Genomic DNA, 11,436 nt, shown 5'->3' on the forward strand with positions numbered 1-11,436 from the left:
TAGTGGTTGGTAGCTCGATGTTGCTTAGTGCTTCTGCTAGCTTGAGATCTCCTTGGTTTTGCTTGATGAAGATCCCTTGTTCCTTTCTTTGTTCTTTATGTTAATGTTGTTACCTTCTTCACTTTTTTGACTGTTTCTTGGCTCTTGGTATTTGCAATTTGGCTCGACTCATGGCTCTTTGACAGCTTCTTTGGTGTGGACGTAGTTCTTCTTGTTGCCACTTGATGTTTGGTTTGTGATTTCCTTATGTGTCTTTGATGCGTTTAGTGTGGATGCCATCCTGTGTGTTGTGGTCATTGCATGCACTTGTGCTTTAGACATGCTTAGGATTGTGCTTTATGCCTTCATGTTTTGCTTGATTGGCCCGAGGATATGTGACCCTTCCCCAATGAACTTTCCAATGTTTGATGCCATAAGAGGGTCTTACCATGAACTTGTGGTGGGGCAGGTCTCTATGGCGGTGTCTGTACTCTCTTACAAGATTAAGCATGCAAAGAATTATTTTCAAGTTTGAGTGCAATGATTAAGATGTAAGGAAAGAAGTGATTAAGCTTGATATGTTTGGTTAGCCAAAAACTAGTGAAATCATGCAAAGTGCAAGATTATGCAATGATGAGACGGAGGATATTAGTGGATTAGAATGCAAATGGATGTTCCCTAATCGAAAAGAAACCTAAAGCTTTCAATTTTGAGACCCAATTAACCTAATTTTTACCAATTAATTAATGATAGATATTAAGCATGCTTAATTATGTGATGATTAGCAATGCAATGAGGTGGAGGGAAAAATTGAGCTCGGATAACTTGAAGTTTAGAGGGTTTTTAGCATAGAATCCTTACCATGAATGTAATAAAGGTAATTGAAGCAAGAAATCCAGCTAATATTACACGAAAAATGTAGAATGAGCTTGCTCAGCTCGTCTTTTTATCTGCTTCTCTCCGTGTTGCTCTACTGCACCAATGCTCACATAGTTTTCTTGAATCCTCCGGGATGTGAGGTTACCTTGATGTGGAGGAGCTGTGGCTTGAAGGGCTTGAGAAATGGATAAGGGAATGAGTAGAATGGAGCTTGGAAAATCTAGGCCACAAAAGGGAAAAAAGGATAAGATGATGATTAGTGAACTTGATGATAAAATTAGCACTAATTATGCAAGGATTAACTAATGAGAAGTTATGGGGAGAGGGATGGCTGTGATCCCATCTTGAAATCCATGGATCAGCTGTGATCCCATCTTGAAATCCATGGATCAAGCTCTCTTTCTAGCAAAACATCTACCTAATCAAGCCTAATACTGTACTAATTAAACATGATTAATATGATTAATCTAAGGTGGATGTAATCTAAGTTTACTCATGATGATGAATGTGTGCAATAAACTCAAGCACAATTACGTTATAAGATTAAGACTTGTACTCAAAAAGAGGCTTGAGATGTGTGCAAGTGATGTGATTTCATTGCTTGAAATGGACCCCTTTTATATGAGGATGTACACCCTTGGGCTTGTACATCAATGTGGGATATATCCCTTTGCTCATGTGGCTTCATGCTAGGCTTGGCACTTTCTTGGCTACTCAACTCACTCCCTACCAATTCCTTGTGCTCTTTGGTACCACATTTCTCAACAAGAAGGGCAACTGATAGTAGAGCTTTATGCAGGATGTGGAGATTGTACTATGGTATTGATAGTAGAGATTTATACACGCAGGATGTGGAGATTGTACTATGGTAGTGCACAAATTAGGTATGAACATTGTTTGTATTGATCTTGAAGAGGATGTTGTGGAGGATGTCTTGATGAAGGTGCCATTGTAGTGCAATGAACATACTTGTTTATGAATGTTCAAGTGATTGGGTTTAACAATTGTTATGATTATGTCATGATCTTATTTTACATATGAAAACAGAGAGAGAGAGGGCAAGAGCAATGCATGTTGGGGTTTTGCAATATCAATAAGATATCATTGATAGTTTCAACAATGTTTGTACTCAAAATGTCATACAAAGCAATAAAGAATTGACATGTTGTGTATTGTGTAGATGAATAAGGTAGTGTTAAGTTTGTAGACTCGAAGGATCTATACGAATAACATGAGTCAAGTGTACTGTGTTGAGAAATGAGAAGGATATATATAAATATATATATATATATATATATATATATATATATATATATATATAGAGAGAGAGAGAGAGAGAGAGAGAGAGAGAGAGAGAGAGAGAGAGAGAGAGAGTAAGCAAAGAGAAGGATAGAGAGAGAGGGGGAGGATCGAGAGCGAGCGAGAGAGAGAGAGAGAGAGAGAGAGAGAGAGAGAGAGAGAGAGAGAGGGAGGAGGATAGAGAGAGAGAAAAGAGAAGGATATATATATATATATATATATATATATATATATAGAGAGAGAGAGAGAGAGAGAGAGAGAGAGAGAGAGAGAGAGAGAGAGGAGGATATAGAGAATTAGTGAAGCAATAGATAGAGAGAGAGGGAGAGATAGAGCAAAGAGAAGGATAGAGAGAGGGAGAGGGAGGATAGAGAGAGTGAGCAAAGAGAAGGACAGAGGGAGAGAGAGGATAGTGAGCAAAGAGAAGGACAGAGGGAGAGAGAGTGGAGGATATAGATAGTGAGCAAAGAGATGAATAGGGATAGAGAGGAGGAGGATATAGACAGTGAGCAAAGCGATGAATAGGGAGAGAGAGAGAGAGAGAGAGAGAGAGAGAGAGAGAGAGTGGAGGATATAGAAAGTGAGCAAAGAGATGGATAGAGAGGAGGAGGATATAGAGAGTGAGCAAAGAGATGAATAGAGAGAGAGAGAGAGAGAGAGAGAGAGAGAGAGAGAGAGAGAGAGAGAGAGAGAGAGCAAAGAGAAGGATAGAGACAACATATGAGGATATAGAGAGTCAGCAAAGAGATGGAGAGAGAGAGAGAGAGAGAGAGAGAGAGAGAGAGAGAAGCAATGGAGAGATGTGAGATGGTTGGAGAGAGGAGAGTGAGCAAAAATAAAGATATAGAAAGAGAGAGAGGGGCGAGTGAGACAAAGGGGAGAGAGAGAACAGAGAGATGTGAGACAAAGGAGAGAGTGAGACAACGGAGAGATGTGAGATGGTTGGAGAGAGAGAGGAGAGGAAGGGAAGATGGTAATACATAGAGAGAGAAAGGGAGGAGCAAGGTTGGTGGTGGAGGGGGCTAGGCTGGGTTAGGTTGGGTTGGGGGGTGGGAGGTGGTAGGCAAAAATGGTGGTGGGAATAGTTAGAGGGAGAGTGTTCAAAGTAGAGAGAGAGGGTAGCCATGAAAAGCTCCCTCCACCACTGGTGACCATCCCCCTTGGGAATCTCCTCTTGCACTCTTTCTTCCACGTTAAGGAATAAGCTAGAAGGATTAAAATGACCACATAGGGGGTCACGTGCCTATTGCTACATCGTTTTCTAATTAGTACCGAGCGGGACCTCACCTCCTTCTTGTGGTTGTTGCCCTCTTGTTGTTGCGAGACCGGTGGCTCCTCAAAAGCATCGGTGTTGAGGTCCATGGATTCCATCCCCTAGGACTACAGCTCTTTCTTTGTTTTGCAGCTCCTTAGAAAGCCTCAACGTCCTTTTTTTGTTCATCAAAGTTGTGCACAAGGGTGGCTCTTTGTCTCCTTCCTCGAAAGCATTGGCTGGGAATTCCATCCCCCAAGACTGGTCCACTTCCTCTAGGAATTCCATCCCCCGGGGGATGTTCCTCTTTATCTGTTGGAAAGCATCGGCATCCTTTGTTTGTTCATCAGTATAGTAGCTATGCCCAAGGGTGGATCTTTGTCTCCTTCCTCTTGACCCTTGTTGGCATATTGGGCTTCTTCATTAGCTCTTTCACTAGGCCTAGACCTCCTCACTTCCCATGCTTATCAAAGATAATCTTGGCGCTCCAGCTCGATAAAGTCAAGCACCTCGTCACCGTCCATCTTGTCAAAGACAAGGTAGGCCACTCGTCGAGTGTAGTGAAAAACAATGCATTGGCTACCTTTTGTTCTTCAATCGATGCCATAATAAGGTGGTAGAGGACTAGCAGATTAGAGGTGGCAAGATCCAATGGGCTAGCTTGCACTACCTCGTCACACCATCCATCTTGTTGAAGGTAGGGTAGGCCACTTGCAATGTAGTGAACAACAACACATTGGCTACCTTTTGTTCTTTAACCTATGCCATAATATGGTGGTAGAGGACTACCACACGGATTGCGTCATATGTGGAAAATTAAATGGACTAGCTTGCAATGCCTCATCACGCCGTCCGTCTTATTGGTAGGGTAGGCCACTTGTTTCATTGTAGTGATGAAGAACAACACATTGGGCCACCTTTGTTCTTTAATCTACCACACTACCATAATATGGTGGTAGAGGACTACCATACAGATTGGGTCATAGGTTGAAGAATCTAATGAACTAGCTTGCAATGCCTTGTATATGACCCTCTTGTTGGTCAGGCCCTCTTCATAAATCCATGTCTATGCATGGTCCATAATTGCATCCACCATGGTAGTAGGCTCTACATTTAAAATGATTTTATCTGCACTTCAACCTCTGTACATGGATTTCTTAAGATTGCATACCATGTATGATAATTCAAAACCATAGGATGAATTCTTTGATTGTATATATATGCTCACTACTTCATATAGATGTCCCCTTTGATCATCATATTTACTAGGTGTATGTAATCGACAGCATGGTTGGCATCGTTCTACAAACCATAGGATGAATTCTTTGATTGTATATATATGCTCGTATAGATGTCGCCTTTGATCATCATATTTATTAGGTGTATGTAATCGGCAGCATGGTTGGCATCTTTCTACAAATCTTAATGAACATGAGCAAGTTCCATGACTAGTCCAAGGCATATCCTTCATATATAAACATTAGCAACATAGCCTAGAGAGCCAAGTGGAAGGGCTATGATGCTACAACAACAGATTTGGCAAATGGACTGCCACCTCCAGGATCAGCCGATCCTTTTCCACATCCGCCCCGGTGAGTCCAAATTACCATTAGTGTCTTTTCAATGATCCAACTAAAATAACCTTGAAATAAAGCCATTTTCTTCCTAAGAAGATATTTTAGGAGCGAAAAACCCAAGTGTCGTGACTATTCAAAGTTACAGATAAAGGATAAAGCATGATACCCCACCATTACCGATCCAATTAAGATAATCTTGAGGATAAACCATGATACTCTATCGTTTCCATTAGTGTGTGTTCAATGATCCACATAAAATAACATTGAGGACACAATGATAAGAAAGAAAAAGCTAGATAACCAAAGGACTATGTTTTCAAGACTCTACCACTACCATTAGAGTGCGTTCGATAGTCCAAATCAAAAATTCCTAAAGAAATACTGGCAATGAAGTAAATAATAAAGAGTGGAAGTAAATGTGGCTCCCTTTCCTTGCAATCTTATTTGGAGGATCTATCAAGCTTTCTTTCATGCTCATCAGCACACTAGCACTACGTAATTGTTGATTTGGCCATCACAAGACGATCTACAACTTCCTTATTAAATAGATGCCATCTAATTGTTGAGTTGGCCACCATCACAAGACGATCTGTAACTTCCTTATTAAATAGATGCCATTGGAAAAATAACGTATAATTGTCAAGATAGTTGCCACAAGTTGATTTTTAGAATCTCATTATTTCACTTTTTATAAGGGATGCAAAAGATTATATTAGAAAAGACAAACCCTAAGCTGAATACAAACACTTATTTATAATCATAGCCCAAAAATGGAGTTCCAAGTTATACAAGACCATACTTTGCCTTGATCCTTTAAAAGTTAGCAAGGCCTCTAAGGATAATAATTTCTTCAGGGATGCAAATTTTGTGGGCAGGTAGAAGCAAATCGAGTTCTAGGACTTCCTCACAGAATTCACTATCATCAAAGGTATTGTCAATGTCTAAGACCCAATAATGATCTACTACGCCTACAATTTCCAACTCGTGTGGAAAATGATTACAATTTGGGGTATCATCTCGATATCTCCTATAGGTAGTTCAATTATACAAGAGTGATAATCCTCATCCCAATACTGGAGCCCCTCGAAAAGTTCTTGTTTGAGATCACTAATTTGTAAAATATTTAAATATAGCTCTATCTCATCATCACGGCCTTCATTGTGGGTACATCTTTACTAGCACCCATGATTACTACAAGCAGCAAGTAAGGGTCTAAGTCCTTTTAAAAAAAGTTTGACACAGCTATATGCAAGACTATATCCTTTCATTTCTTTATTCCCTATCTTGTCAACTATTTTATTAAGGTACATTAACATCATCTCGACTATTGGAATTGAACAAATCCATACAAGTTGAGATGGAAAAATTTCCAAACAATCCTTTAGTGTCTAAAAAACTAATTAGAAAGCTAAAAAAGATGTTTTTATTATTTGAATTTTATGTATAATAAGATCTTATGACTTAATCATCCCAGTCTAAGTCGGCTCTACATGGGAGAGTTATAATATGTTTATGTGATACAAAATAAGATAAAAGTTAATATATAGATTGATGGGGCTTAAAGGCTGGGAAGTAGGGGTGCGTACAGAACTGTTGTATCCACTACTTCAAGTATCCCTTAAATCATGGTGAGAATGATGTTCTCATGGGCGATGGTGGATTGCCAAAGGGTAAGGAAAAATGTGTAGACCTGTGAACTATTGGTGAGTATGATGTTCTCACGGGCGATGGTGGTCTAAAGGGTAAGGAGAAATGTGTAGACCTCTGAACCATCGGTGTCCCTGATCCTCTTGAGCTGGAAATAAGAGTTCTTCAAAATTGATAGTTAGGGAAATTTGTTTAGGTTTAGATTGAGAAGCAAGATGCTCAAAAGGGAAGGCGGTCATCTGGTCATCTGGTCTTCCACCAGAGATAGCCCTGGCACTCCAGCTAAATGAGGTCATGCCATCTGAAAACATTTAAGTGTAAGTTTTGGTATTAACATCTTCTTATTCTTCTTTGAACATCTTCTTCTTAAGGTGTTTATAGCCTTAAATTCATGGTGTTAACAAAATTGATTTGTACAATTGAGTCCATAAAAAGAAGCATTGATAATATTATTGAAGGTTTTTACAAAACTAGCTCTTATGTCTTCTTTTAGAATTGTTAAGCTCTTGATTCATATTGTGATGAGTGCTGACCTTGGATATACATATTGACATGTAGACTCTCTGGCATGGCACAAAATAAGTGAAGACTTCATTCACTGTCTAATACCATATCGGTCAGAGAGTGATCCAAGGATGACTGCTTCTTGTATAACTCTAAGTTTCTCCAATATCATGTGACGAGAGAAATATTTCTCTTTAATTTTGGGTTGGGTCCACGGCATTGTCTCCCTGTGCACATAGGAAGTCTGCGCTTATTTGGTTCCAAGGAAAATAGATCTTCAAAATTACTTCACTCACTTGAGGGGGAGAACAGTTCCACAAAATTTTTGACTAGCTCATTGTGTTCATGCACACCCTTAGGCTCCTTTTTATGGGTCAAGGATAAGGAAGGAGAGGGAGCCACGCTAGACGAGGCAATTCATCCGATAAGGTGGCAGAGCATTGTATTAGCACGAGAGAGCTCGAGGGTGCGCACTGCTTTGATTTCATCAAGAAAATGAGAGGCAGTGAAGGTGAAATGCATGTAAAAAGAGAAGGTGAGAGCTGTGTGATTACTTAAAAATCTTATTTATGAGATTAGATTATAAGTTTTTGGACTACTTTACCAAGAAGGTTATGGTAGAGACTTAGATCATAACCGTAGACACTCACCTAGAGTAGTGCTTAGGTTGGCTTTTGGTAGAGTTGTTTTTTACAGCTAGGAGAAATTTCTAATAGTTACATTAAGTTTATGGAAAAAGGAATATTCTCTAATTCCATCCATAAATTAAACCCTCTATTCTTCATGAACTTACCAGCTTTTCTATTTGTCTTTCTTTCCACTTGTACTAGTTCTGGAAACGGCGCTACTCCCACCTAGGTTTGTGTGTTTTGCAAAGGGACATGTAAGATAGGATGATCTTGGACCACTCTTACCTAGCTTGGTGGCTGTTGAGGTTCATATCTTAAGGGTGTTTCGTGTGTGGAGTGCTTTTAGAGCCTTCCAACCACAATGTATGGCTTTCTTTAGGTACCCACCTTTTGTAAGCAAAAGCCTATGGTTTTCTACCATGGTATTTGGCAACGTTTTGAGGATGAGTATTCTTTTTCATTGGACTCTAAGGATGGAGGGTAAAAAACTGGCACTATGGTGAAAGGTGCAGGTGCTACACAGTGAATCTTCATCACAGTAAGGTTCATAGGCTTGTGTTCTATTAGAGATAGAATGACTTGAGATCCCTACTACCCCAATGCAGCCTCGTGGGAAATCTGAATGAATGTGGAAATTGTTACTGCTTTTCCAGCTTCTTCCCAAAAGGATTTCTTTAGCTATAGTTCCTTCACGGAGATCATGAAGAATGTGGACTCGAACATGTTGTCTTCAATACTGAAGGTTAGCTCTTACATGTACCCATACACAAAGTTACCTTCTTGAACCATGCACTTGTGCAGTGGTGGGAGTGACTGGGCCTACCTAATGAGGTCCAAGTCTCATAGGACATTAGACTGTGACGTGCACGCCACTATCAATAAATCCTAATTTTTTTTCAAACTCCTTGCCTGATTGGAATAGAAGCCAGAGTTTGGCTAGTTCGACCTCGAAACTGTCTTCATTGGCCTAAGAGGTTACAATCGATTGCCCTTTTAAGCTTCGTAAGTTTGGCTTCATGCTCTTTCCCTAAGTCGAACAAAGCCTCTTGGAACAAGCGGCGCAGTTGTCAAGGATTCGAATGAGGAAAGATATGGTTTTCAAGAAAGAGTTCAATTGAAGTGGAGAAGGGTTGGAGGAGTCCCCTTTCCGTCATTCGTTGCACGACAAAATGGCGCACACTATGGTGCCTTTGCGAGGCATTGCTAGTATGCATCCGTGCCTCCATGATCCATCCGCATACCTCTCCTTTTCATTGGAAAACTGCCTCCGTGATCCATCCGACATGCCTCTCCCTTTTCAGCCTCCCAATGGCTTCCTCTCAGTGTATTCAACAAACAGATCATATGTAATAAGTAGAAGGTTATTAACTCTCGATTTCCTAGTAGGAAACGGAGTCGGTTCCAGTTCCTCCCCATCAGTTTGCTCCATTGCAAGGGCGTATGATCGGAGATGGCCGTGCTAGAGTCTGTGGAAACGCTCAGAGGATGAGGGACCCATGATGCTTGTTGACCGAGGAACACTCTGTCTCAATACTGGAAGAAGAAGAAGAAGTGATAACCCCCCGGACATACTTATTTGAGCCTGCAATATCTTAAGCCTCTTCTTGCAATAACCTCGTATTGTGTGTAGGTTGTTTATTAGATTCTTTCACCTTACGAAAATGTGGTTCTTTTTAGGACTATTAAGGCTTCTTCTTCTTCTTTTTTTTTGTGCGTAAAAGAATAAGGTCTTTTTAAGGTTTTGCAGAGAAAATAAAGAATACTGGTCTTTTTGAAATTTAGCAAGTAAGCAGGTTAGTAATAAAAGAAAATCTTGATTAAAGCCCCCCAAAAAAAAAATATTTAAAACTTGCTAAGCACACTACAAGTTTCAAGACTACTCTTCTTCCCCGAGTTACACAAAAGGCAAGTGATTGTTCTACGTTACATCTCGTTCGGTGGTTTATCGTCCCGTTAATTCGCTGAGCAGGTGAGGTCGTTTTCTTATCCAAAAAAGGCTGGCAAGAAATCAGAAGCAACGAGTGAGGGGATACACGTGTAGAGGTCATGTGGGGTCTCATGGCTTTGTGTCTCCCTCTTAACGGAAATTTACTTATGCTCTTGTTAGAGATGACCAAGAGCATAAGTAAAGTTTGAATCAAGCCGTGACGCACATGCGCGTAGAAATCTCTCGGGCAGCGGGTGATCTATCTATCGATCCCATAAAGGGAAGCCGTGCGTGGGCTGGTATAAAAGGCGTGGGGTGAGCATCGGGAGGCTCGTGCCATTCTCGGCCTCATGGCTGAGATGAAGTGCAGTATCTGTTCTTATCAGTTTAATATCTGATACGTGGCCCATCGGGCCACATGATATTAACCTAATTTCTTTCATGGGGGCAGGCCCCTTCCGGCAGCTTGCTGCCCGGGGGCTGCGCGCGTCGCCTCTGTTTTGCACTGCCTCAGAGGCCCGGCGCACCCAAGATAATTATATAAAAACTCCAAACTGGAAGGAAGGTCCTCTGCCTGCGCGCGCGCGAAAGAAAGAGCGTGGGATTTTGGCAGAAGAGAGGGAGATCGGATGGAGGATATGATGATGATCTCTCTCTCGCACACGGCAAAGAACGGAACGCCTCCACATACTCTGCCTCCTTCAAAAGCCCTGCGCTTCTCCCCGTCGTCGCAGATGATGCAGCAGCAGCAGCCAGCGGAAGGTCCACTTCCCAATCGGGTACACTTCAATTCAAAATATCAATCCCCACTGACCTGACCCTTTGGTTGTTGAAGCAGCTTTTGAGTCTATGCAATAGCAATAATAGTCTCTATGGAGCTCCTGGTACTCTACTAAGTTCTGAGACTCCTCTTCTTCTGGTACTAAGGCATCTGGCCTTCTTGGTGATGCAGGTAGCGACAGTTTTCATAGGATTGATAAGACTCTACCTACCTTCACAAGCAAGGAAAACTTATGTTTGTTTGTGCTTCGCCGCCGTCGATGGATGGTGCTGTTACAGTACTGCATACAGGCCATTCACTCATTGTTGGTCATTGAAGCTTTTGGAAAAATGGAAAAAGGATTGCACACTCAATCTCTCCCTCCCAACAAACATAATACTAAAGTGGAGGCATTTTTCTCACTCATCACTCTTAACTGATTTCTCTTGCTCCGTATCTGTTATCCAGCTCACTGACTTGTCTTTGGAACACTCACTGACTGAACTGAAGGAACTTGCATTTTCTCCTTGTGGGCTGCCACAGAAGATCACACAGATAGATGACCCTTCCTGCTTCCTGGTGGGCTGCTTGGAGGCTGCCAGAGCTGAGGGCTGCAATGCATGAAAGGTGTCATGAGTGGGGCTGGATCTACCCTTATACGGGGCCAGGACGAGGCAGTCGAGCAGGCCGACCAGCAGAGGACGACGCATGGGCTGGGCGGACTCCAAAAGTGCAAATTGCGGGCCATTTTGGGTTTTGCCCAAAACTGGGTGCACGCTTGGCCATGCCAGTGCATCCCAAGCTTGGTGCCAGACGGGCACGACACGACACTGCATGGTTTCGGGTCTTTGGTTCTGCACCTGTTCATAGTGCACATCCAAGTGCAGAATGCTGGTTGGTGGTGACAGACCAGCAACAATTTTCTTTCATTCACGGGATCGATAGACTACCTTCACAAGGAGAACGTATGTTAAGGTTTTCAT

General features: G+C 41.6%; 1 protein-coding gene and 1 non-coding gene across 2 annotated transcripts in view; both read left to right on the top strand.

The window, feature by feature from the left end:
- LOC147611443 (uncharacterized) overlaps positions 1–10,876 on the top strand; it is a 131,291-nt gene extending 120,415 nt beyond the window's left edge. The window contains exon 3 of the mRNA XM_086784542.1: positions 10,594–10,876. Coding sequence (XP_086640668.1) covers positions 10,594–10,619 — 26 coding nt within the window. The 3' untranslated portion in view covers positions 10,620–10,876. The remainder of the gene's footprint in view (positions 1–10,593) is intronic.
- Positions 10,028–10,225, top strand: LOC147611448 (U2 spliceosomal RNA). The gene has a single exon (XR_015263839.1). It is a non-coding gene; the product is annotated as a U2 spliceosomal RNA (small nuclear RNA).
- Positions 10,877–11,436: the final 560 nt, after the last annotated feature.

Source organism: Cibotium barometz, chromosome 47 (genome assembly GCF_041138505.1).
Source record: "Cibotium barometz isolate CiBa-2024 chromosome 47, ASM4113850v1, whole genome shotgun sequence".
NCBI classification, from domain to species: Eukaryota; Viridiplantae; Streptophyta; class Polypodiopsida; order Cyatheales; family Cibotiaceae; genus Cibotium; species Cibotium barometz.